Below are 27,874 nucleotides of genomic sequence, written 5' to 3'. Positions count from 1 at the left end.
AGATGTTTTCCTCACATGCAGTTAGAGTGGAATGGTCGAGAAGTAGATTAAAGATGGTGGTTTGATGACCCACTGCCAGGCCCTTAACTATGAATTGCTGCATAATCATGTAGATGAAACTCATTATCATCATCTTACATATGTCTATGCATGTTGGCTTAGGATATTTAGGTGGTGTAGCTGATAATCATCTCAGAGCCTGAGGTGGCATGCCGGTTGCTGTTTAGATGATTGCCAACAATATCCTCATACATTTGCTGGAATACCACAGCAACAACAGCAAGTTGCTTCAATATCTTAATCAGCACTTCCATTATATCGTGCTGTGGAAAAAAAGTAAATTGATTCTGTATAGAAATCGAATGCTTAGCGGTGTGATATAAGAATGGCAGATATTTCTTTTGTGTTTCTAATACTTACAATTCATCTCATCATCAGTCTTTGTTAATATGCAAATGCTTTGAAAGTGCTGTTCATGGATTTAAAAAACTACTGCTGATCTAATTGTAATAAAACATAATGTAAGTTACAGGTAGATCAGTTCTTAAATGTTTCTGGTATGGACAGGCACTCCACCATATGCAACACTTCATACATGTTAATTGTTGTAATGTGAAGTGACATCATGGGTGCAGACACATGAGGTGCACAGGGCAGAGGGTGCTTCATGAAAGTTGCAGGAGCACTGGCCAAGGGAGTGGAGGTGCTCATGGCTGGATGCTGATGCGCATTCTTATGAGTGCAGAGCAGAGGGGTGCACTGTATGGGAAGTGCTCCTAGCAAAATTATCAGAAGCGAAGGGAGGAGGCAGGAGGGTCCTCCCATCCCTCCCCTTCGCCCTCCCATATCCCCTTGCCCTCCTGTGTCCCTCCCACCTGAGCCCTCTTCCCCTCCTCTCTCCCTGACCTCTGCCCTGCCACTTCCCCCTTCCCTGGCCACCTGCCTGCCCCATCCAACTGTCTGTTCCTTTCTGTAGACTGACCACACTGCTGGTGCACATGGCCTATGGCAGAGTTAAATGTGTCAGCCCACAGCAGGAGTCTTGCATACAGTTTGGTGTCATTTCTAATGTTGATTATGTGCAGAGAACATAATGCTGTTTCAAGTCTTGTAAACATTTGTATAGTGGAGAACTTTTCAGTTCACCAAACCCTATACCAGAATGAGATGCAACCAGTATGGTTTATTAAAGCCACAATGCACAATAGAAGATGCTTTATAAGGCAGGAATGCCCATAACCATTGGGGGCATACCTCAAACAATCGGAAAGTCACATAAAAGATCTAGATATCGCTTTTTATTGTCCGGTAGTGATAATTGAAATGGATGTTATAAATCTGTTACGTATGTAGTTGACCTTTCTTCATGTGGAATTTGGATTCTGCATTCTCAGCTACGGCCTTGCTGCAGCTCTTTCTGTCAGATTACCAAAGTTAATGCTGTTGGGCTTGGCTAGCAAGTGGATACATGACTATCTGGGTCTGCCAAGTGGTGTTGGAAAGTGGGGTGCACTCAGCTCATTTGAGGCTAATTGAGCAGCAACTTCATACAGAAGTATCAGCTCTGGGCACGAAAATTGACTACAGCTGAGAGAGTGATGTGCCAACCAAATGCTCCATCACATACCCATCCAGTGATGCGTATTGGCTGAGGATGGCATGGTGGTTGTTCAGTTCCATTGGGCCTTTTGAGGCCTCTTCAGATGGAGTATTCGCAGAAGTCAAATCCTATCAGCCTTGGAATTGACCCATGTTTCAGAAACTGTCAGAATAGACCTTAACTTAATGTCCTTTTTTTTTTTTAGAAGCATACTGTTTGTACTAGGCAGCAGCGAAAATGGTGGCTGGAGAAGAAAGTGTAAATGGCACCACTTCCACCTTTTCTGCACACTTCCCCCAATATTGTGCTCACTGCACACCTCACTTCCCTTGTGTTGCAAGGTTTTGGCCACTATGTGTTGAGCCAGCTGCAGTGAACTATACCATCAGACAATGCTGTCTTGCACATAAAGCTCTAAGCATTACATGGCACTCATTTGAAAAGTGTAATACCCAAAACTGGCAGATAGTACGTTACAAGGAGGATATTAGAATCAGGAGCAGGTAATGATTTACTTCAGACTATTATTGTCCAAAAACCTTGCATGAAGAAAATGATAGGAAATACTGTACTGAAACAGCAATCTTTTCATAACATATTCTTGTGTGTTTTAGAAGGTTTAATACAGCTAAATACATTACTGCTCCTGTGTTTAATTCTAAAGCTATTTCAGTTTGGGTTATGACCATTAAAACATATGAGTCTTAATCTCGGTCCAAAGCAGGGAATGTGGATCCTATGCTTGCCACAAGTTACACCAATAAACATATCAGCAAAGGCAGTGTATGCATGGTGGCTGTCATGCCTCATATTGATAAATTTATGTGAGAAAAGAGGAAAGGGGAAATAACAGGAAAAGAGCGTTTACGTCTTTGGGAATGAGGAAAACTGGAAACATTTTATGCAATTTAGCTCTCTTTAATCATCCTGTTCTGAAACCTATCTGTGGAGTTGTTTGAAGCAATGGCAATGCTTTCTACAAACTTTTCTCAGATACCTCCTTCAGAATGTCCTTTTTTCTTCTCTTTTTTCTTTTTTTTTTTTTTTCTTTTGCAGATTTTCAGTGTGGCATAAACATTTAATCCAGTCTTCCACCATGATATAAGTTTCTTTCCCAAGTAAATTCTGCACATCATTCATTCTGTATATAATGGAAATGTTATTTACATTTATTAGTGCATACACATTTTGTGTTGAGTTGTGTTGGCAGTGGTTAGGGGCAATCTCACAACCTTGTGGTCCATTTCTGCTGCTAAACTGTCAAGTTCATGTTGATTGTAAAGATGGAAAAGGCACCTGACATCATCCACTATATCCACTTTGGTATAGCAGCATTGAATTGAGTTACTTTTCTCTTCCAGGTAGTGTGGAATTTCCGCCTTCCTTGTTTGTGAACTAGAAAATTTCTTCTTAATTCTTGAATTATAACTGGCATTATGCATGACAGACAGCGCTCATTGAATACACACAATAAAGATAAAAAAAGCTTCAGTTACATCACTGTTGAATTCAGGATAATCATTGGATTTGTGGGATGTAAATAAAAGGCTTTTGGCAAAGATCGTCCTGCATGACATGGTGAGTGACTTTCCTTTGCTAATCAGTACTTTCAACCCATCATTGCCTTTCAAACCCTGTCACATTTGGTTTATTGCATGATTCTGAGTGAGCCACATCTCTTCTATATAAATTGTAGGGCAACGATTATTTCCTTTCCTGATGCTGTAAATTTTTATCAGAAAAGTAGATGTAGTTCTGCGGTAATGGATCCTCCATTGGAGTGCATCTTTCATCATTGCATTTGCTGTACATATATCCCAAATGTTTCAGAATTCTTCCTTTCGATTGATTGTCCCCTGTGAAAGCTATCTTATAATTTGAAACATCTAGTACATTTTATAATATAGAATACCCACGATGGTCATAAAATTACAAAAGAGTACAATGAAGAACATCTTTCTGGTAATCTTCCAAATCAGTGACAGTTCTTCTACTAATGTCTTCCCTTTGAGACTGAAAGTCCATTTCTGGGACACAGGTTTCGATTGACTGCACTTCTGCAGATAGTGTCTCAATACAGTTATTGGTCAAACACCAGATCCCTATGCTGCTGAAGTTTGCAGTGCTGCTGAGTTTTCGTCTCTTTTGGTGTTGTCTTTAAGGTCATGAAGAAATTCTTTTACCTTGTATGTAACACTCTTTGTTGGCTCTGTGTATTTTGGAACAGAGTCATCTTAAGTTGGAAATAAAAATTGCAATGCTAACCAATGGACATCAGTTCTCTCTTAGCAAACATATGCTTCCATCCTGCATGCACAAATGAATGTTAAAGAGTGAGTATCAAAAAAGATGCAAAGCTTGGCAACAGCAGCATTAATGAAGCACAGCGTTACCACATGACATGCTGTGGCAAAAGTAGGAGTTAAGAGCCATGGACCAAGCCAGAATAGGCCAAAGGCTTCTCGTTGACATTCAAAAAATTGAGAGAAGACGAAGGTTGTGTAAACTGGCATAACCCTCTCAACTACCAATTGGTGCTCCCTGATGTGGAGAATCACAAATTTTCTGCAAGGATCCAGTCTTGTTTCTGTCACAAGTCACAGGTCTCAAGTTTTTGAAAGCCCAGTGCATGTCTTATCCAAGTGATACAGGATGTGGGATCATTGTGCAAGGGTTTAACAAAGAAGGATCATGTTGTGATAATGGGTAGGACAGGAAATAGTATTGATATAGATCATGTGTACAATATTGAGTATGGCCTGCTGAAAATAGCATCTGCAATGAACCGTACACATGTGGACTTGGTTCCTGCTTTCATGTTGTTAAGTTTGCATCAATTGAGCAGCTTTGTAAGGAATGTCAATATCAAGTAAACCAGCTGCTTCAGGGAGCTACTTTGTCAGGCATGAATTTGGTTCCTGTTACTATTGATAGATGTGTACTACAGATATTCTCATAAAAGTACAATGAAAAATAACGTCAGTCTATTGCATCATACTGTCAGGGAAGCTGCTTGTGCGTTTAGAAGATTTAGAAACTGAGGGTGGAAAAATGTACACCTGTGCAAACATCAGAAATGTGGAAAAGGTAAATGTAGGTGGATATAATCGTTCAGCACATGCAAGTCGACACATTGTGGAAAGAGGAGTTGCCATATACAAGGTCTGTTCAAAAAAATTCCGGAACATTCGTAATTTCTCGCCAATAGTGTCTTGGAGCAGAATGATGTAGCTTCACCTGCTTGAAAAATGAAGTACTGACAAAAGTCAATTTGATTTTCGGAAATGCATTTCAACAGAAAATCCTATATATGCTTTCACAGCTCAAATATTAAATGCTCTGCTGAACTGAACATCGCCAATTAGGATTGTTTGTAACCTCTCATAGATTTTTGACTATGTTAATCATGAAATTCTTATAGATACACTTAAGTATTGTGGTAATAATAAGACATGCACTTGGGACCTTTGCTTTTCACGGGTAAGTGCTCTACCATCTGAGCTACCCACGCACAACTCACGACCCATCCTCACAGCTTTAATCCGCCAGGTAATTTCATATCAGTGCATACTGTTTCAGAATCAAAATTTCATTCTGGAAACATCTCCCAGGCTGTGGGAAAGCCATGTATCTGCAATATCCTTTCTTCCAGGAGAGCTAGTTCTGAATTTTTGCAGGAGAGCTTCTGTGTAGTTTGGAAGGTATTTGGCGGAATTAAAGCTGTGAGAACAGGTCGTGAGTCGTGCTTGGGTAGCTCAGATGGAGGTCTTGCCCATGAAAGTCAAAGGTCCTGAGTTTGAGTCTTGTTTTGGCACACAGTTTTAATCTGCCAGTGTCAATAGTACAGGTAGTGTGCAAAAGTCCTGTGTGTTCAGTTTTGTGCCTCATATTTTTATTCATATATATTAATGATTTGGCACTCTACATTCATATTGATGCAAAGCTAGCTCTTTTTCTTTTCTGACATTACAGGTACAGTAATCATGCCCAAGAAACAAGAATTAGCTGAGGAAATTGTGAATTATATCTTTCAGGAACTTATTAAGTGGTTCTCTGCAAATGACCTGTCAATAAATGGCATAATACCATTGATAAATATAGATTTTGAACAGAAGTCTATTGCTAAGGCAGAATATTCAAAATTTCTGGGTGTGTGCATTGACGAGAGATTGAATTGGATGAAACACACAGATGAGCTGATGAAACATTTTGAGTTCAGCAACATATGCTGTTATGGGTGTTGCAAACTGTGGTGGGAAACATATCAATAAATTAACCTAATTCGCCTATTTCCATTCACTGCTCTCATATGGCATCAAGTTTTGTGGTATTTCATCACTAAGGCGGGTAGGACATCAAACGGGTCAACTTGGAGCAGAAGAGGCACCACAGGACATTTTAATATCCACTGTCTATACTTTTACAAATAAATTCATAAAACTTTGTCAGCATGACCAGGAAGGATTCAGGATTCACATTCATAGCAGTGGAAGTCAAAAAACATAACAAAATAAATTTTTTTATATGTGAAATTTCATCATTTTTTCACTTAGTATTGGCTGCATTTGTTGATACAGGTACTCTTTCCTTCATAAGTAAGAGAGATTCTTTGTTGAATTTTGCACAGCATGTGTATGAAACTCTAGAATTTTCCAAATCTATTAAAAACAGTGGTAAAAATTAAGATAATTATCACTAAAACTAAAGTTTTTAAAAAAAATGAAGTTTAAAATGTAACAGCTCATTTATTTTTTCATAAATAAATTCTAGAGTTTCATACCTTGCAACAATGGTTTGTATGCTGTACAAAATTCATTGAAGAATCTCTGTTACTTATGAAGAAAAGTGTACCTATAGCAACAAATTCAGCCTATAGTAAGTGAAAAAAAATGATAAAATTTCACATGTAAAAAAAAATATTTTGTTATGTTTTTGGACTTCCACTGCTATGAGTGTGAATCCTTTCTGGTCATGCTGACCAAGTTTTATGAATTTATTTGTAAAAGTATAGACAGTGGAAATTAAAATGGCCTCCTGCTCCAAGTCGACCAGTTTGACATCCTCTCCCCTCCCTCAAAAGAAGTAGCATGTAATCGGAAGAATAGCTGGGGATATTCACAGTACCTGCACCATGCATATTTGTTCTTAATAACCAATTCCAATTAAAAATAATAGCAAAGTGCAGTGGGCTATATGTTTGGCACAGAAAGTGATGAATTATGCTGCAACAAAAAACTTTGGTCATTTACCAAACAGCATTAAAAGTAGCCAGCCAGCATCTAAAAAAAATTAAAATCACTTATGAATGAAAACTACTACTTCTTTTGATATGAAGTAGGAATTGTAAAAAATATATATTGTGGAAACGAAACTAATGTTAAACTGACAATGTCATATTCATGATCAGGGGAACAAGTATTAAGTAATATAGTGTAATGTCATTAAACTAGGGGAGGGTTGTGCATTTCACCATAATTACTATAATTTGTATCGTACCTGCTGTAAGCAAAGTAATTTGATAAGTTTGGTGAGCTTATAGTTTACCTGGGCCATAGAATCTAAGAAAATACTTACCTTCCCCCTGCGGGTCCTGGGGTTGGAATAGGCCCCAGGTATTCCTGCCTGTCATAAGAGGCATCAAATGAGTCTCTCACTTTTCAGCCATATGAGTTCAGGTCCCATTCTATGGTTTGACCTTCCACTTCCAAAATTTTACAGAAGTCCATGTCATGTTCGGAAGGATGCCTTATGTGGTGCATGAGTACCCTTAGATTCGATCTCCTGAATGTCTTGTCATGGCTTTTCATCTCCACCTGCGATTCAACTATTTGGGCGAGAACACTCTCCAGGGTATGTCCTCTTTTTCCCCCATGACAGTATTGGATTTGTATTCACCCAGTATCCAGCACTAGCCAGTCCGCTGTGATGGGGCCGTCATGTACCCATTTGGTGGTAACCCCCTGACAACGCATCTGCATCTACATTTATACTCCGTAAGCCACCCAACGGTGTGTGGCGGAGGGCACTTTACGTGCCACTGTCATTACCTCCCTTTCCTGTTCCAGTTGCGTTTGGTTCGCGGGAAGAACGACTGTCTGAAAGCCTCCATGCGCGCTCTAATCTCTCTGATTTTACATTCGTGATCTCCTCGGGAGGTATAAGTAGGGGGAAGCAATATATTCGACACCTCATCCAGAAACGCACCCTCTCAAAACCTGGCGAGCAAGCTACACCGCAATGCAGACCGCCTCTCTTGCAGAGTCTGCCACTTGAGTTTGTTATACATCTCCGTAACGCTATCACGGTTTCCAAATAACCATGTGACGAAACGCGCCGCTCTTCTTTGGATCTTCTCTATCTCCTCCATCGACCCAATCTGGTACGGATCCCACACTGATGAGCAATACTCAAGTATAGGTCGAACGAGTGTTTTTTAAGCCACCTCCTTTGTTGATGGACTACATTTTCTAAGGACTCTCCCAATGAATCTCAACCTGGTACCCGCCTTACCAACAATTAATTTTATATGATCATTCCACTTCAAATCATTCCGCACACATACTCCCAGATATTTTACAGAAGTAACTGCTACCAGTGTTTGTTCCGCTATCATATAATCATACAATAAAGGATCCTTTTTTCTATGTATTCGCAATACATTACATTTGTCTATGTTAAGGGTCAGTTGCCACTCCCTGCACCAAGTGCCTGTCCGCTGCAGATCTTCCTGCATTTCGCTACAATTTTCTAATGCTGCAACTTCTCTGTATACTACAGCATCATCCGCAAAAAGCCGCATGGAACTTCCGACACTATCTACTAGGTCATTTATATATATTGTGAAAAGCAATGGTCCCATAACACTCCCCTGTGGCACGCCAGGGGTTACTTTAACGTCTGTAGACGTCTCTCCATTGATAACAACATGCTGTGTTCTGTTTGCTAAAAACTCTTCAATCCAGCCACACAGCTGGTCTGATATTCCATAGGCTCTTACTTTGTTTATCAGGTGACAGTGTGGAACTGTATCGAACGCCTTCCGGAAGTCAAGAAAAATAGCATCTACCTGGGAGCCTGTATCTAATATTTTCTGGGTCTCATGAACAAATAAAGCGAGTTGGGTCTTACACGATCGCTGTTTCCGGAATCCATGTTGATTCCTACATAGTAGATTCTGGGTTTCCAAAAACGACATGATACTCGAGCAAAAAACATGTTCCAAAATTCTGCAACAGATCGACGTCAGAGATATAGGTCTATAGTTTTGCGCATCTGCTCGACGACCCTTCTTGAAGACTGGGACTACCTGTGCTCTTTTCCAATCATTTGGAACCTTCCGTTCCTCTAGAGACTTGCGGTACATGGCTGTTAGAAGGGGGGCAAGTTCTTTTGTGTACTCTGTGTAGAATCTAATTGGTATCCCGTCAGGTCCAGTGGACTTTCCTCTGTTGAGTGATTCTAGTTGCTTTTCTATTCCTTGGACACTTATTTCGATGTCAGCCATTTTTTGTTTGTGCGAGGATTTAGAGAAGGAACTGCAGTGCAGTATTCCTCTGTGAAACAGCTTTGGAAAAAGGTGTTTAGTATTTCAGCTTTACGTGTGTCATCCTCTGTTTCAATGCCGTCATCATCCCGGAGTGTGTGGATATGCTGTTTCGAGCCACTTACTGATTTAACGTAAGACCAGAACTTCCTAGGATTTTCTGTCAAGTCGGTACATAGAATTTTACTTTCGAATTCACTGAACGCTTCACGCATAGCCCTTCTTACGCTAACTTTGAAATCGTTTAGCTTCTGTTTGTCTGAGAGGTTTTGGCTGCGTTTAAATTTTGAGTGAAGCTCTCTCTGCTTTCGCAGTAGTTTCCTAACTTTAATGTTGTACCACGGTGGGTTTTTCCCGTCCCTCACAGTTTTACTCGGCACGTACCTGTCTAAAACGCATTTTACGATTGCCTTGAACTTTTTCCATAAACACTCAACATTGTCAGTGTCGGAACAGAAATTTTCGTTTTGATCTGTTAGGTAGTCTGAAATCTGGCTTCTAATTCTCTTGCTAAACAGATAAACCTTCTTCCCTTTTTTTATATTCCTATTAACTTCCATATTCAGGGATGCCGCAACGGCCTTATGATCACTGATTCCCTGTTCTGCACATACAGAGTCGAAAAGTTCGGGTTTGTTTGTTATCAGTAGGTCCAAGATATTATCTCCACGAGTCGATTCTCTGTTTAATTGCTCGTGGTAATTTTCGGATGTTGCACTCAGTATAATGCACTGCTGATGCCTGAGCTGTAAATTCCCCATGTATGCCAAGGAGTAGATGCCTGTGGTCCTGGGGCATCAGGACTCCTGGCAACGGCCATCATGCCAGTTGGCCTTTGAAGTGGCTGGTTGGGCCCATGGGAAGAGCCCCTGATCGGGGTGGGTGGCATCAGGGCAGATGACCCACAATGAAGCGGACTAAGTCATCTCTTGCTGGTGACTCTATGGCACCAGCAGTCTCTATGAAGGGCAAGATAGAATACAACGCCGACAGGTATGACCCTAAATCGTTTCCCCCCTCACTACACCATGGGAGGAATGTAGAGCTACAGAATGGAAAGAGCCATATTCGCCTCGGTTTTTAGTCTGCAGCAGAACTGATGGGCACTCTTTTCTACCTATGAAGCCTCAGTTTTTCGTTGGTCACCTTGAGTTTGGAGAAGTGACAGTGCTGTCCAAGAAGCGAAATGGCGCATTCTTTATTCAGACACCATCCCCAGTGCAATCGCGAGTGTTACTTGCCTGTGACAAGCTGGGTGATATTCCTGTTTCCATCACTCCCCATAAAAGTCTCAACATGGTCCAGGAGATAATTTTCCATCGTGATCTCCTCTTGCATACTGATGACAAACTCCACGCCAATTTAGAACAGCGTGGTGTTCATTTCATCTGGCACGTTTGCTGGGGACCCAAAAACAGGGTTACTACCAGTGTCTGCATCTTGGCCTTTGAGGGTGATTCATTGCCTGAAAAGGTCAAGGTGATGGTTTACCACTGTGATATTAAACCATACGTCCCTCCCTCTATGTGGTGCTTGAAGTGCTGGAAATTTGGGCACATGTCTTTTCGCTGCACATGTCGAGACTGTGGATGTCCACTACACCCAGATACTTCATGTGTGCCACCTCCCACCAGCACCACTCCCCTTGCTCGCCAGACTGCCCAGTACTCCAAAACGTGTGGAAATTCATGGAGTACAAGACACTGGACTGGTTGACTTACACAGAGGCTAAACGTAAATTTGAAAGATTACACCCCATTCAGTTGATGTCGACAAATGCTGCACCTACATCACCATTGCCGTCCCAAGTGCCAGTGGTTCCTCACTCTGTACCATGAGCAGTGAGCCCGACGGGCCACCAGTCTACATCTGCCCCCTTTATGGTAGGGGCAAATCTTCCTCTGTTGCCCCCAAAGCACCTACTTTGGGAGCAAGGCCTCTCCATAGGCAGGGGGACATTGGTCCCCTCCATCCTACTGGACAAGCAACAGCCTCCTCTGGCTGCTCTCATGCAGAAGGGGTCGCTTGGTGCCCTCTCTCCCAAGATCTCCACTAATGCCGTGGCAGACAATCGCCAGTGGCTCAAGGAACCAAAAGCTGCTGGATGAAGCTTCACGGTGTTCCTCCATGCCTGAAGCTGCTTCAGAGAAATCTTCCCAGCAAGTCCCTAAAGAATAGCGAGAGAGCAAGCAAACTAACAGGAAATCTGATAAGAAACATCACCCTCTGGTGGCCCCAACACCATCACTCCCTGTCAGTTCTGCATCTGAGGATGCAGTGGAGATCTTAGCATCCCTTGCAGACCTGGGTCTCAGTGATGTCTCATCCACCATAGGAATGGCTACAAATACTCAGTCGGAGGCAGTAGGTGACTGTGAGGTATAACCTGCCTCCTTGCGCACTGCATACCTTCCCAGCCTCACGATCATGTCATCCTCCAGTGGAACTGTGGCGGTTTTTTCCACGACCTGACTGAGTTGCAACAACTGTTACGCCTTCCATGTGCTTTCTGCATTTACCTCCAGGAAACCTGGTTTCCGGCAGTGTGGACCCCTGCCCTCATTGGCTATAAGGGATATTACAGAAACTGTAGCAACTATAATAGTGTGTCAGTTGGAGTTTGCGTCTATGTCCTGAACTCAGTGTGCAGTGAACCTGTGCCCCTTCAAACTGCTCTTGAAGGTGTGGCGTTCAGGATAAGGAAGACTCAGGAAATAACTGTCTGCAATGCATATCTTCCTCCAGATGGTGCAGTACCTCTGAATGTATTGGCTGCACTGATGAATCAAATCCCTAAACCTTTCCTGCTTTTGGGAGACTTTAACATTCATAACCCCTTGTGGGGTGGCACAGTTCTTACTGGCCGAGGCAGAGATGTCGAAAATTTACTGTCACAACACGACCTCTGCCTCTTAAATACTGTGGCCGCCACACATTTCAGTGTGGAACATGGCATGTATTCAGCCATTGATCTCTCAGTTCACAGTCCAGGCCTTCTCCCATCTATCCACTGGAGAGCACATGACAACCTGTGTAGTGGTGACCACTTCCCCCATCTTCCTGTCACTGTCCCAACGTCAGGCCTGTGGACACCTGCCAAGATGGATTCTAAACAAGGCAGACTGGGAAACCGTCACTTCCGCTGTCACTGTTGAATCTCCCCCACATGGTAACGTCAATGTGGTGGTTGAGCAGATAACTACGACGATTGTTTCTGCAGCGGAAAACGCAACCCCTCGTTCTTTAGGGTGCCCCAGCGAAAGACAGTCCCTAGATGGTAGCCGAAAGTTGCTGAGGCAATTAAGGAGCACTGGCGAGCTCTACAGCGGCATAAGCAGCACCCTTCTCTGGAGCACCTCATAGCCTTCAAAGGGCTCTGTGCCTGTGTTCACCAGCTTATCAGTAGGCTGAAATAGGAGTGTTGGGAGAGGTATGTGTCGACCATTGGGTGCCATATGTCACCCTCCTAAGTCTGGGCAAAGATCAAACAAGTTTTTGGGTGCCCGACCCCAACAGGTGTTTCTGGTGTTAACATAAATGCATGTTATCTACCAACGCAAGCGCAATTGCCAAGCACTTCGCTGAGCACTGTGCTCGCACCTCTGCATCGGAGAATTACCCCTCCCTCCCATTTCCCACTCTCATATGGCAGATGGAAGAGTAAGTCCTCTCGATCACTACACAACACAGTGAACCCTATAAGGCCTATTTACAGAGTGGGAGCTTCTCAGTGCCCTTGTACATTGCCCTGACGCAGCTCCAGGGCCTGATCGGATACACAGATGATTAAACATCTCTCGTTTGTCTACAAATGACATCTCCTCGTGATCTTCAACCAGATCTAGTGTGATGGCGTCTTTCCATCGCACTGGCGGTAGAGCACCATCATGCCTGTGCTCAAACCTGCCAAAAACCCGCTTGATGTGGATAACTATCAGCCTCACCAATGTTCTTTGTGAGCTGCTGGAATGTATGGTGTGTTGGCAGTTGGGTTGGGTCCTGGAGTCACGTGGCTTGCTGGTTACATGTCAGAGCAGCTTCTGCCAGGGTCGCTCTGCAACTGATAATCTTGTGTCCCTAGAGTTTGCCATCTGAACAGCCTTTTCCAGATGCCAACACCTTGTTGCCGTCCTTTTTGTTTACGAAAAGCATCTGACACTACCTGGCGACATCATATCCGTGGCACATTATACAAGTGCAGCAGGGTCGTCCATCTCACCCTCTCTGCATTCAGATGACTTCTGCATTTCATACTGCTCCAACAGTACTGGTGTTGCTAAGCAGCACTTACAGGAACCCATCCACAAGGTGCAGTCATGGGCTCTAGCCCATGGCTTCCAGTTTTCGACCTCAAAGTCGTGTGTTGTGCCCTTCTGTCAGTGTCATATCGTTCATCCAGAACCAGAAGTTTACCTCACTGATGATCCCCTCACTGTAGTGGAGACGTATCGATTTTTAGGACTGGTTTTCGACACGCGATTGACTTGGCTTCCTCATTTTCATCAGCTTAAGCAGAAGTTCTGGCAGCACCTCAATGGTTTCCACTGCCTGAGCGACACCAAATGGGGTGCAGATCACTCTACGCTGCTGCAGCTATACAGAGCCCTTGTTCAATCCTGCCTTGACTATGTGAGTCTGGTTTATGATACGGCGGCGCCCTCAGCGTTGCATTTACTCGACCCAGTGCTCCACTGTAGCATTCGACTAGCAACAGGAGGTTTTAGGACGAGTCCTTGCGGAGGCTGGAGTCCCTCCATTGCAGGTCAGGTGTGCACAAATGCTCGCCAGTTACATTACACATGTTCATAGTTCTCCTGCACATCCAAATCGCTGTCTCTTTTTCCCACCCACAGCGGTTCATCTCCCACATCGGCAGCCCAGGTCATGGCTTACAAATTAGCAGTTCGCGTCCAATTGCTTCTATCTGAACTGGAGTTTTTGCCTTTACCACCTATACTCGAGGACCAATCACATACATCTCCGCCCGCATCTCGTGGTCGTGCGGTAGCGTTCTCGCTTCCCACGCCCGGGTTCCCGGGTTCGATTCCCGGCGGGGTCAGGGATTTTCTCTGCCTCGTGATGGCTGGGTGTTGTGTGCTGTCCTTAGGTTAGTTAGGTTTAAGTAGTTTTAAGTTCTAGGGGACTGATGACCATAGATGTTAAGTCCCATAGTGCTCAGAGCCATTTGAACCATTTGAACATACATCTCCATGATGTACAGCTAGGCCGTGGCTGTGCCTGGAGGTTTCGCATGGCCCAAAGGCCTCAGTTAACCCCATGTTAGCTTCACATATGCCCATGGAGGACATATTGAACAGCCGGAGCTGGTGGCTATATCTCGTGCTCTTGAGCATATCCATTCAAGCCCTGGGGAGTCGTTTCATTTGTGTACTGACTCCTTGAGCAGCCTGCAAGTTATCAACCAGCGCTACCCTCATTATCCTTTGGTAGCGACCAGCCAGGTGTCCATCTATGCCCTAAAAAGGTCGGTTGTTCAGCGGCGTTTGTGTGGACCCCAGGACACGTCAAGATACCAGGCAACGAACTTGCTGACAGGCTGGCCAAATCGTCTACATGGAAACCGCTTATGGAGATCGGCATTCCAATAACTGACCTGCATTTGTTTTTACGTCGCCAGGATTTTTCGGCTTTGGGATATGGAATGCCATAGTCTCAGCACACACAACAAACTGCGTGCCATTAAGGAGACACTGAATGTGACGCAGTCCTCCATGCGGGCCTCTCGCAATGACTCTGTGGTTCTCTGCCGGCTTCACATTGGCATGCTTGTTAGAGGCACAGGTACTTCCTGCACTGTGAAGATCTGCCTCAATGTCGATGCAGCACCCTGTTGACAGTGGCCCATATTCTAGTGCACTGCCCCACTTTGACTGCCTTACAACAAAAGTTGCTACAGCCTTATTGGCTGATTTATTTGCATGTTTTATCATTTGATCTAAATTTTAGCACATGTCTTTTGTCCCTCTGTATCCTCCACCCTAGTGCTTTTAGGGTGGAGGTTTTAATGTGTTGCAGAGTGACTGGCTTTTCCTTTTTATTCTCATGGTCAGCCAGCCATGGTAATCTGTTTCGTTGTTATAACCCCTTCTTCCTGTTTCTTGTATTTCTGTGGTTTTCTTTTCCCCTTTTTTCCCTTTAAGTGTTTGTTGCCCTTCCATCGTTCTTGTGGTATTTCCTTTCTCTCCATTTTGTGTTGTCAGTCTTGCTTCTTGTATTCTCACCCTTGTGGCACTGTTTTATTCAGAACAAGGGACCAAATACCTAGCAGTTTGGTCCTTTCCCCATTCTTTTAAACCAACCAACACTGACTTCCTGCCTGGGTTCAAAAGGTATCACACCACCCTGAACACTATGATTGCAGGAATGCACTGACCTTCCATGTGATAATGTTACATTTGAGCAGGGTGTGATAAGTTAAGGCTGTATTGCTCTTATTAGTTGTTTTTAGAGGACTCTCAAGTAGTCAGCACCGGCCATCTGTAGATTGTGAAAGCTTCAGTCTTCTGAGCAACATCCAAAAGGGATTCACTAGGCCTCCATACTGTGTTCCCTGCCCTATCAGGAAGCAGGGATTATAAGAAATGTACCAGCACAGGTATCTGACAGGCAAATATTTTTAAAACACAGTATACAGAAATCAATGGGATAGAATATTACGCATTAACCTGCTGACTTGGAAATTTGATGTAAGGCCATTTCACTGTTAATTTGCTGTAAGGCCATTTCATTGTATCCTTCTTAAACTACGATCTTTAGTATATCATTGAAGCAGTATTAAACATCCTAAGCAGTCAAAACTATTAACCAGTAAAGTGACAGTCTGAAAACATTTTCATTAATCACAAAGGATATATATTTGGTTAGACGTTAGACTAAATGGTTGTGAAGTGATGTGTAAGTATATGTACATCGATGATGGACACTATGCAGTAAACAAACCTCACCAAAAGGGGAAAGTTTCAATCAGAGGTCCCTTAAATTTTCTCTTTGCCACAAATTGTTTGCATGAGAGAATGAGAGAGGGAAGAAGGGAGTGATTCTGTGGGGGATAGATGATTAACATTCAATGATTTCGACTTCCTGTGCATTATGATACAGGAAATGATACCCTTACTTTCAACTTGGGTAGAAAGCCACACCAACATATGTAATTGAATTACTCAGTGAGAACTCAGCTAGTAGTAAGGAATATGCAGCCCAGTGCCGAGCATCTCTGACGTACAAAACATACAGGGTGACTATTACTGAACTGTTGTTGTTGCTGTTGCGGTCTTAACTCCAGAGACTAGTTTGATGCAGCTCTCCATGTTACTCTATCCTTTGCAAACCTCTTCACCTCCAGTTACATACTGCAACCTACATCCTTCTGAACCTGCTTAGTATACTTGTCTCTTGGTCTCCCTCAACGATTTTACCCTCCACACTTTCCTCCAATACTAAATTGGTGACCCCCTGCGGGTTCGGGGGTAAGAATAGGCCCGCGGTATTCCTGCCTGTCGTAAGAGGCGACTAAAAGGAGTCTCAGCTGTTTCGGCCTTTAATGTGATGGTCCCCTGAGGGGTTTGACCACTCTATTTCCAAATTTTTCCGTTAGTGCGTACCATCTGGGGAAGGACACCCGTCGTGGTGCATCTTTTATCCATCTTGCCCTAAGATCTGGCACACCTGATATTTTCATGGAGTTGGACTTACATCGAGCTTCCGGCCACATCCGCTGCAGTGTGTTCTGGATAGCATCCCTTCCCTCCATTGTGCACTTCCATCTTTGCCCTCGTGATGTACATGGATATTTCGACACCCGACATCCAGCATGGTAGCCAGTCCGTTGTGGTGGGGTCGTCATGTACCCTCTTGGTGGTAGCCCCCTGTCTACACAGGGATCGCACTGCTGATGCCTGAGTTGCTACCACCCCATGTATGCCGAGGAGTAGATGCCTATCCCTTTGGGGCATTGGGACTCTCGGCAAAGGCCATCCTGCCAGGTAGTCTTTGCTGCGACTGGGTGGCGCCCGTGGGGAGAGCCCCCCGGTCGGAGTGGGTGGCATCAGGGCGGATGACCCGCAATAAAGTGTGGTACATCATGTCTCGCTGGTGGGCCTCCACCAGCAGTCTAAGCGATCGAGGCCTAACCTCAATGGAAAGAAATTTGATCAGAGATCATTTCTCTCCCTGGCCACTCCATGGGAGGAACGTTTGTCCAAAGAAGGCAGTGGAGATTATTTACCCCGGTACCTCGTGTGTACACGAGTAGACGGGGAATCATTTATGTCGACCAAGCCCCAGTTTTTTGTGGAGCATTTAGAGGACAAGTTCGGGGAGGTGGAGGGCTTGTCCAAAATGCGCTCTGGGTCAGTTCTCATCAAAACAGCATCCTCTGCCCAGTCACGGAGGTTGCTCACTTGCGACAGGGGATGTTTCCATCACCATCACTCCCCATAAGAGTTTAAACATGGTCCAGGGTATTATATTCCACAGGGATCTTCTTCTGCAGTCCGACGATGAACTATGCGCCTATCTAGAACGATGAGGTGTTCACTTCGTCCGGCGCGCCCATCGGGGTCCGAGGGATAATCAGGTAGCCACCGGTGCCTTCATCTTGGCCTTCGAAGGTGATGTTTTACCCGAAAAAGTCAAGGTGATGGTTTACCGCTGTGATGTGAAGCCATATATCCCTCCTCCGATGCAGTGTTTTAAATGCTGGAAGTTTGGGCACGTCATCTCGCTGTACGTCCGGCATCACATGTCGAGATTGTGGACGTCCTTTGCATCACAATACTCAAAGTGCTCCGCCTCCCATCTGTGTTAACTGCGGAGAACACCATTCCCCCTGCTCGCCGGACTGTAGGATATTCCAGATGGAACGAAAGATAATGGAATATAAGACCCTGGACCGCCTGACCTACACCGAGGCTAAACGGAAGTATGAGCGGCTCCATCCTGAGGCAATGACGTCGACCTATGCGGCTGCTGCAACAACGGTTCTCCCATCGTCACTTATCGTTGGCTCTAAGATCTGTCAGAATCCACTGGCCCCCTCGGTTGTGGGAGGCACTTCACTCCCTGTTGCTCCTGCTCCATCTTCTTCAGGAGCAACACCCGCCCAACCATCAGGGACATCAGTTCCCCCTTCCCCGCCAGAGAAGAGTAAGACTTCTTCGGCTACTCTCGCCAGGAAGGGGTCCCTTGGGGACCTACCTTCGCAAGTTCTGACCAGTGGAAAAGTGGACACCCGCAAGTGGCTGAAACAACCACCAGTCCCTGGTCGTAGGGCTTCACGGTCGTCGTCCGTCCCTGAGACTGACCCAGTGAAGCCCTCCAAGCCTGAACCACCGAAGGCACAGCGAGAGAAACAGAAGAAGAAAGTCCCCAAGGCTAACGACATTGCGGTGGCACCCATCCCACCGCTTCCTACAAGCACTGCGTCTGAGGACAAGGTGGATATTCTGGCGTCCGCTGAGGACCTCGATCTCGCCGGTCCCTCAGACACCGTGGAAAGCACTAGCACAGGTGCTCATTCAGAGGCAGCAGGTGACCCAGCGGCGTAATCTGCCTTCCCAGTCCCATCACGCCTTTCTCAGACATGGACAATACCATCCTCCAGTGGAACTGCAGCGGTTTCTTCCACCATCTAGCTGAGCTCCGCCAACTTATCAGCCTTCACCCTTTCTTCTGCATTGCACTTCAGGAAACTTGGTTTCCAGCAATGCGAACCCCCGCCCTCCGTGGCTATCGGGGTTATTATAAGAACCGGGCAGCTTATGAAAGGGTGTCTGGTGGCGTCTGCATCTATGTCCTTAACTCTCTTCACAGTGAGTCTGTCCCTCTACATACAGCTTTAGAGGCTGTCGCTGTTCGGGTGTGGACGCCACAGGCTGTTACTGTCTGCAGTCTTTACCTTCCATCAGATGGCGATGTTGGGCAGCATGTCCTGGCTGCGCTGATAGCCCAATTGCCGCCACCTTTCTTGTTACTGGGCGACATTAACGCCCATAACCCTCTGTGGGGTGGCTCAGTGGCAACAGGTCGGGGCGCCACCGTTGAGCATTTATTGACGCAGCTCGATCTCTCGGTTTTAAATGATGGTGCCTCCACACACTTCAGTGTGGCGCATGGCACATACTCCGCCATTGACCTATTGATCTGTAGCCCTAGCCTCGTACCATCTGTCCAATGGAGTGTGCATGACGACCTGTGTGGTAGTGACCATTTTCCAATCTTTCTGTCACTGCCATGGCGTCACTCTTCTGGGCGCCCCAGCAGATGGGCTATGAATAAGGCTGACTGGGACTTGTTCTCCTCCATTGCCGCTATAGAGCCTCTCTCTAGTGACGACATTGATGCGGTGGTTCACTCAGTCACCACCAGCATCGTTACTGCCGCAAAATCTGCCATTCCCAGTTCTTCTGGGTACCCTCGGCGGCGGACTGTGCCTTCGTGGTCGCCCGAGATCGCTGAGGCGATTAAAGATCGCCAGCAGATGCTATAGCATCACAAGTGACATCCCTGCATTGAACACCTCATCACCTTCAAACGGCTGCGTGCGCGGGCCCGCCGCCTTATCCGCCAATGCAAGCAGGAGTGCTGGGAGCAGTATGTGTCCACCATTGGCCTCCATGTCTCTCCATCGCAGGTCTGGGCCAAGATCCGACGCCTCTATGGCTATCGGACCCCTGTCAGTGTCCCTGCGCTCTCACTGAATGGAGCAGTTTGTACAGACTCCCACGAAATTGCCAACAGCTTGGCAGAGCATTTTGCTCTTAGTTCCGCTTCTTCCAATTACCCACTGGCCTTCCGCTCCATTAAAGAGCCGATGGAACGTTGGAGCCTTTCTTTTTGCACCCACCATTCTGAATCCTACAATGCTCCATTCAGTGAGTGGGAATTTCACAGCGCCCTTGCCGCTTGCCCTGATACTGCTCCTGGACAAGATCGCATTCACTGTCAGATGCTGAAACACCTTTCAGTGGACTGCAAGCGACGCCTCCTCGATTTTTACAACCGTCTCTGGGTCGAGGGTGAGTTTCAATCGCACTGGCGGGAAAGCATTGTCATCCCCGTTTTGAAACCGGGCAAGAGCCCTTTGGAGGTGGACAGCTACCGCCCCATTAGCCTCATCAACGTTCTTTGCAAGCTTCTCGAACGGATGGTGAGTCGGCACTTGAATTGGGTACTGGAGTCTCGGGGCCTTCTGGCTCCGTCTCAGGGTGGGTTCCGTAAAGGCCGCTCTGCCACCGACAATCTGGTGACTCTGGAGTCGGCCATCCGTACTGCTTTTGCCCGCCGTCAGCACCTGGTCGCTGTCTTTTTCGACATGCGGGAGGCGTAAAATACGACATGGTGTCATCACATACTTTCTACGCTTCATGAATGGGGTCTTCGGGGCCCTCTGCCGATCCTTATCCGAAATTTTCTGTCGTATCGTACCGTCCGCGTGCATGTCGCGGCCTCTCATAGTTCCTCCCGAGTCCAGGAGAACAGGGTACCACAGGGATCTGTCCTCAGTGTCTGCCTGTTTTTAATCGCAATAAACAGGCTCGCTGCAGCGGTGGGAAATTCTGTCTCCGCTTCCCTGTATGCTGACGACTTCTGCCTTACTACAGCTCTCCTGGCGTTGCAGCTGTTGAACGTCAGCTTCAGGGTGCTATCCGCAAGACGCAGTCTTGGGCTGTAGCGCATGGTTTTCAGTTTTCGGCTGACAAGACCCGCGTTATGCATTTCTGCCGGTGCCGAACGATCCATCCTGAGCCGCAGCTTTATCTTGCTGACGAACTCCTTGCTGTGGTGGAGACCCACAGGTTTTTCGGTGTAGTTTTTGATGCCTGGCTGACTTGGCTGCCTCATATTCGGCAGTTTAAACAGACGTGTTGGTGGCATCTAAATGCTCTGAGATGCTTGAGCCACACCCGCTGGGGCGCCGACCGATCTACCCTGTTACGGCTGTACCTGGCGTTAAGCCAGGCCCGTCTGGATTATGGGAGCCTGGCTTATGGCTCAGCATCCCCATCTGCGTTGCAGGTGCTGGACCCAATCCTCCACAGTGGGATACGCCTTGCCACTGGTGCTTTCCATACCAGCCCTGTGGACAGCATACTAGTGGAGGCAGGTGTCCCTCCACTGTGGTTACAGCGCCAACGTTTGCTGGCCGCTTATGCTGCCCATGTTTTCAGCTTGCCTGGGCATCCTAACTATCGGCTACTATTCCCAGAGTCACACGTCAATCTTCCAGAACGTCGACCCAGGGCTGGCAGTACGATCGCGGTCCGCGTCCGAGAGCTTCTCTCCGGGCTTGGGGCCTTACTTCTTCCGCCTCCTTTCAGGGCACTGCTGCGTACACTCCCATGGTGTGTGCCTCGCCCTTGCCTTCAGCTGGAATTGGCACAGGGCCCGAAGGACTCAGTCCCTCTGGAGGCCTTCCGCCACCGCTATCTTTCCCTCCTTGCAATGTATCAGGGCTCTGGCATTGCGTACACTGACGGCTCGATGGTTGCTGGTTGTGTCGGTTATGCGCTTACTCTAGGGGACCATTCCGAACAACGTTCATTGCCGGCTGGCTGCAGTATTTACACTGCTGAGCTGGTCACCATATTTTGTGCCCTAGAGTATATCCGCTCCTGCTTAGGCGAGTCCTTCGTGATCTGTAGCGATTCCCTGAGCGGTTTACAAGCTCTCGACCAGTGTTTCCCTCGTTCTCGTCTGGTGATGGCTATCCAGGAGTCCCTGCATACTCTTGCCCCCATTGCGGCCGCTCTGTGGTCTTTGTGTGGACCCCCGGTCATGTCGGTATCCCGGGCAATGAATATGTTGACCGCCTGGCGAAAGAGGCCATCAGTAAACCATCTATGGACATTGGCCTCCCAGAGACTGATTTGCGAGCAGTCCTCCACCGAAACGTTTTTGCGCTTTGGGACCCTGAATGGCGCAATCGGATCACACCCAATAAACTCCATGCCATTAAGGAGACGACGACTGTGTGGCGGTCATCCATGCGAGCCAACCGCAGGGACTCAGTCGTCCTTTGTCGGCTCCGCATTGGCCACTCTTGGCTGACACACAGTTACTTACTGCGTCGGGAGGACCCTCCTCTGTGTCGCTGCGGGGCGGCTTTGACAGTGGTCCACATTTTGTTGGCCTGCCCCGTTTTAGCTGTGGTCAGGCACACATTTGCGCTGCCTGATACGCTCCCTGCCCTTTGAACTGATTACCCTGCTATGGCTGGCTTAGTTTTACGTTTTATTCAGGCAGGGGGTTTTTATCATTTAATTTGAGTGTTTATGTTTTATTTTATTGTTTTGTGTTGATTCTTGCATTTGGCCTACGGTTTTAAACTGAGTTTTTAATGTGTTCTCGGTGGTTGGCTTTTCCTTTTTATTCTATGGTCGGCCAACCACCGCCACACTCCGTGTGATTTTAATTTGTTATATCTGTTCTTTGTCTGAGTTTTTCTTGTCCTGTGTTGTCTGTTGTCTCTATTATCCGTTTTTTTACTCTGTGTGGTAGTTTTTAAGTTTTGGAACAAGGGACCGATGACCGTTGCAGTCTGGTCCCTTTAATCCCACAAACCAACCTACTAAATTGGTGATCCCATGATGCCTCACGTGTCCTACCAACCGAGCTCTTCTGGTCAAGTTGTGCCACAAATTCCTCTTCTCCCCAATTCTATTCAGTACCTCCTCATTAGTTACATGATCTACCTATCTAATCTTCAGCATTCTCCTGTAGCACCACATTTCGGAAGCTTCTACTCTCTTCTTGTCTAAACTAGTTATCGTTTATGCTTCACTTCAATACAAGGCTACACTCCATACAAATACTTCCAGAAAAGACTTACTGACACTTAAATCTATACTCAATGTTAATAAATTTCTCTTCTTCACAAACACTTTCCTTGCCATTGCCAGTCTACATTTTATATCCTCTCTACTTCGACGATCATCAATTATTTTGCTCCCCAAATAGCAATACTCATTTACTACTTAAGTGTCTCATTTCCTAATCTAACTTCCTCAGCATCACCTGATTTAATTTAACTACCTTTCATTATCCTTGTTTTGCTTTTGTTGATGTTCATCTTATATCCTCCTTTCAAGACACCGTCCGTTATGTTTCGCTGCTCTTCCAGGTCCTTTCCTGTCTCTGACAGAATTACAATGTAATTGGCAAACCTCAGCGTTTTTATTTCTTCTCCATGGACTTCAATTCGTACCCCAAATTTTTTCCTATTTTTTTAACTACTTGCTCAAACATTGGGGATAAGCTTCAACCCTGTCTCACTTCCTTCCCAACCGCTCCTTTCCTTTAGCACCCGTCAACTCTTATAACTGCCATCTGGTTTTTGTAAAAATTGTAAATAGCCTTTCGCTCCCTGTATTTTACCCCTGCCACCTTCAGAATTTGAAAGAGAGTATTCCAGTCAACATTGTCAAAAGGTTTCTCCAAGTGTACAAATACGAGAAACGTAGGTTGGCCTTTCCTTAGTCTCTCCACTGAGATAAGTCATAGGGTCAGTATTGCTTCGTATGTTCAAACATTTCTGTGGAATTCAAACTAATCTTCCCTAAGGTTGGCTTGTACTAGATTTTCTATTTTTTCTGTAAAGAATTCGTGTCAGTATTTTGCAGCTGTGACTTATTAATCTGATGGTTCAGTAATTTTCACACCTGTCAACACCTGCTGTCTTTGAGATTGGAATTTTTATATTCTGCTTAAAATCTGAGGGTATTTCGCCTGTCTCATACATATTTCTCACAGATGGTAGAGTTTTGTCAGGGCTGGCGCTCCCAAGGCTAATGGAATGTTGTCTACTCCCAGGGCCTTGTTTCGACTTAGATCTTTCAGTGCTCTGTCAAATTATTCATGCAGTATAATACCTTTCATCTTCATCTACGTCCTGTTCCATTTCCATAATACTGCGCTCAAGCACATCACCCTTCTATAGGTCCTCTACATACTTTTTCCACTCGTCTGCCTTCCCTTCTTTGCTTAGAACTGGTTTTCCATCTGAGCTCTTGATAATCATACAAGTGGTTCTCCTTTCTCCAAACATCTCTTTATTTTCCTGTAGGCAGTATGTAACCCACCCCCTAGTGATATATGTGCCTACATCTGCACGTTTGTCCTCTAGCCACCCCTGCTTAGCCATTTTGTACTTCCTGTTGATCTAATTTTTGAGACGTATGTATTTATTTTTGCCTGCTTCATTTACTGCATTTTTTATTTTCTCCTTTGTCAATTAAATTCAATATCTCTTCTGTTACCCAAGGACTTCTACTAGCCCTCGTCTTTTTACCTACTTGATCCTCTGCTGCCTTCACTATTTCATCTCTCAAAGCTACCCAGTCTTCGACTGCTGTATTTCTTTCCTCTGTTGCTGTCAATCGTTCCCTGATGCTCTCTCTGGAACAACTACATGAAAAAAATCGCAAATTAGTTGCAAACTACGGCTCATTGACCGTGAAGTATGCTGACTAATAGTTCCACGTTCTAGCAACTGGTGGAAATATCGTCCTGCAATCAGTCAGAAAGTCAAATGTTTCCTGTATTGACATCAGCATGCTGTTTGAGTGTTGGTGACGTGTTGATTCCTTTTGTGAAGTGATTGTTCGTGTAAGGGGTTAACAGGATGTGTATGTCCCTGAACAACTGAGAAATCGAGACGAAACCCAAAACTTTTTTCATCTGGGGGAAATTTAGAAGCCCCGGGAGTTTTCAGTATTTCAGGAATTTTTGATTATCTTATTTTTCAGTTAAATTTTTCTAATTTTGATCGGTAAAAACTGATATGCCAAAAAAAATTTGCTTTAGCCCGCCACTGCAGAATAAGCAATAAAACATAAACAGGTCATTTCATCTCAAATCAACCAACAGTCCGAAACTGAATATCTCAGATTTGGATGAATTTTTTTTTTTTTTTTTTCAGGTAATGTACCCACTAACATTAGTTTAAATTTCAAATTTTTCTGACCTTTAGTTTTTGAGTTTCAAGGGTTTAAAAATCAAATAAACCTCTGTTTTTGATCAATCGATGATTGTTTTAAAATGCTGTAGCTCAAAAACTATACAACCTAGAGAGCTCAAACTTGCACCATTGTTTTCTTCTAAAAATTCCTTTCAATTTGATATGTAACATGACTATGCTACCGAAATCTGAAAATTTTGAACTTCCAAAAAACTTTTTTTGAAATTTCCAAAATACGTAGCCTCGGATTTTTTTATAAAAATTGTATATGTTGTCCAGTCTGACTAAATGCTTGCAAAACTTCAAGACAGGATCTCAATGGATTCTTGTATAAAATAATATTTTACTACCACAATACACATTAGTGAGGTGAAAAGCAGACTATTTCTAGGCTATGAATACTAAGGTAGGCCTATGTAATTCTAACAAACTTAAATTATTATGTTAGCCTTTTTATGCAACAGTACACTCTTATTGTTTGTTAATTCATTAAATGATATTTTAGTGCGAGAATAAAATATATAAAAAATAATAACTTAAGAATCTTAAGATTTTATACCACATTCACTTCTTAGTATAAAAAACGTGAGATTTTCATATAGGGTCAAGGCTCTAGTTTTGGCCACTACCCCACTTACGGCCACCTTGATGTAACAGGTGCAATTTTAAGCTCCTTTGGAATACCAGCCAGTCCTACCATAGATTATAATAAGCAATATGAAATGTGCTATTCAATTGTCTATAGAAACATTTCTTTGTTTGGTCTTGTTTGAAGTCACCATTTAATGAAAAGATCTGTGTTGCAGAAGTTATATCGTGTTTTTCTTTAAGCAACACATAATCTGTTGTTTTTTGTATTCTACATGTTGTCCAAAGCATCAGAAGAAACTTAATGTATTGAGAGGTAAGATTAAGTATTATATTTTCATTTCTTACAAGTTAAATATGATAAAACCTAAAAAATGTCAGTAATGTGGCTGTAAGTGGGGCCTCCACCCTACATTAAAATGTGTACGAAATAATCATAGCAAAAGAACTTGCGAGTGCTCTATATTGTACTGTGTTCTAGTGTTGTCAAAGTGATGTGGTATAGAGCGGTGTAGTCGTAGTGTATGCCGTGCCGTGTATGTGGTAATATATCAAACATAAAATACGATTATTTACTATATTTTTTCTAGAATGTTCCATATAAAATAAATGTTCTTATTTAAGTTTGTATATATATGTATCTATGTATGAAGGAAAAGATCCCTGCAAACAAAATTGGCTTTTCCAAGTTTTGTGAATTAACAGCAAGGAACTGTATCCTGGCTGGACGAAATGGCACACATACTGTTTGTGTGTGTACCTTACACCAAAACATTAAGCTAATGATGAATGGTGCTAAGATGCAAAATTTTGTTTTGGATGGAGATAAAACTGATTTGAAATCGTATCATTCCTGCCTAGTCAAGATGATGTGCAATCCACCATCGCAACAATGTTTTATGGATATTTGTAATGAATGTCCTGGTGTCTCTAGACTCTAAGATCTATTGAATGCAAAGTTCACTGACGATATGATTGATGAAGTTATCTACAAAACGTGGGTAACTGTAGATAGGTGTTTGATGGAAACTGTAGTAAAAAGTACTGATGACTTTATGGATGAGTTTTTGGACACTCTAATGAAGGTAAAAACTCATTCATTTATAGCTAGTCAGCAGAAAGAATACTACAGCGAAATCAAGGACAAATTAACTGAAGGCCATGTAGTAGGCAGCTGTGATTTTGCAGAAAACTACTCCTTCGTAGTACAAGATGAAATACAATCATTGCACTGGACTACCACCCAAGCTACACTGCATCTTTTCACCATATATTATAAATGGGAAGGAAAACTAAAACGTCTGCAGTATGTCTTCATATCTGATTGCTTTAAACATAATACAGTCACTTTCTGTGTAGACCAGAAAAAACTGCTAGAAATCATAAAGCAAACCTTGCATTTTGCACTTAAAAAGATTACTTATTTTCTGATGGCAGCACTGCACAACATAAAAATAAGAAAAACTTCCTTAATTTTATTTGCATAAAACTGTTTTTGAAGTTGAGGCAGAGTGCGAGTTCTTTGCAATATCCCATGGCAAGAGTGCATGTGTTGGCCTTGGTGGAACTGTTAAGCAGCTAGCTGCTAAAGCCAGCTTTCAAAGGCCATATGACCAACAAATCTTAACACCCACATTGCTTATATGTATTTGCCATGGAACACACAAAAAACATTGACTTTGAATATTGCACAACAGAGGACTATGAACTGAACTGACCAAAGAATACTTACTTCCTCGTTTTAGTGAATCAAAAGCGATTGTGGGAACAAAAGTTTCATTCATATAAACCCTCCACAGAGTCAAATTGCTGTCAAGCCTTATCATTTAAGTGTGGATGAGTCTCTTGAATATGTGACAACACTGAACCAAATAACACCGTCACATATGGAAAATATTGCTGCTGGTTTTGTGACAGTAGCATATGACAACTCTTGGTGGCTAGGATGCATTGAAGAAAAATACAATGACATGTACCAAATAAATTTATTACACCCTAAGGGTCCAGCCCAGTCTTTTTACTATCCACAACCAAGATATATGTTAGATGTCCCAGGAAATACTCTTTTAGAAACAGCGAATCCAACAACAGCTACAGGAAAAACCTACACTTTAAGTGCTAAAGAAATGAAGTTGTCTTCTCTTGCTTTGCAAAAATATTTTAATAG

General features: G+C 44.2%; 1 protein-coding gene across 6 annotated transcripts in view; it reads left to right on the top strand.

The window, feature by feature from the left end:
* Positions 1-27,874, top strand: part of LOC124720096 (zinc finger protein 99-like) — a 158,006-nt gene that overhangs the window by 118,264 nt on the left and 11,868 nt on the right. The window contains exon 5 of one of the 6 annotated variants that reach the window (XM_047245388.1): positions 5,573-5,672. The exons of the other annotated variants lie outside the window; for them this stretch is intronic. Coding sequence (XP_047101344.1) covers positions 5,573-5,609 — 37 coding nt within the window. The 3' untranslated portion in view covers positions 5,610-5,672. Of the gene's footprint in view, positions 1-5,572; positions 5,673-27,874 lie in introns of those variants that run through there. 6 annotated transcript variants of the gene reach the window in all.

Source organism: Schistocerca piceifrons, chromosome 11 (genome assembly GCF_021461385.2).
Source record: "Schistocerca piceifrons isolate TAMUIC-IGC-003096 chromosome 11, iqSchPice1.1, whole genome shotgun sequence".
Lineage (NCBI taxonomy): Eukaryota > Metazoa > Arthropoda > Insecta > Orthoptera > Acrididae > Schistocerca > Schistocerca piceifrons.
This window is presented reverse-complemented; position numbering and strand designations above follow the sequence as displayed.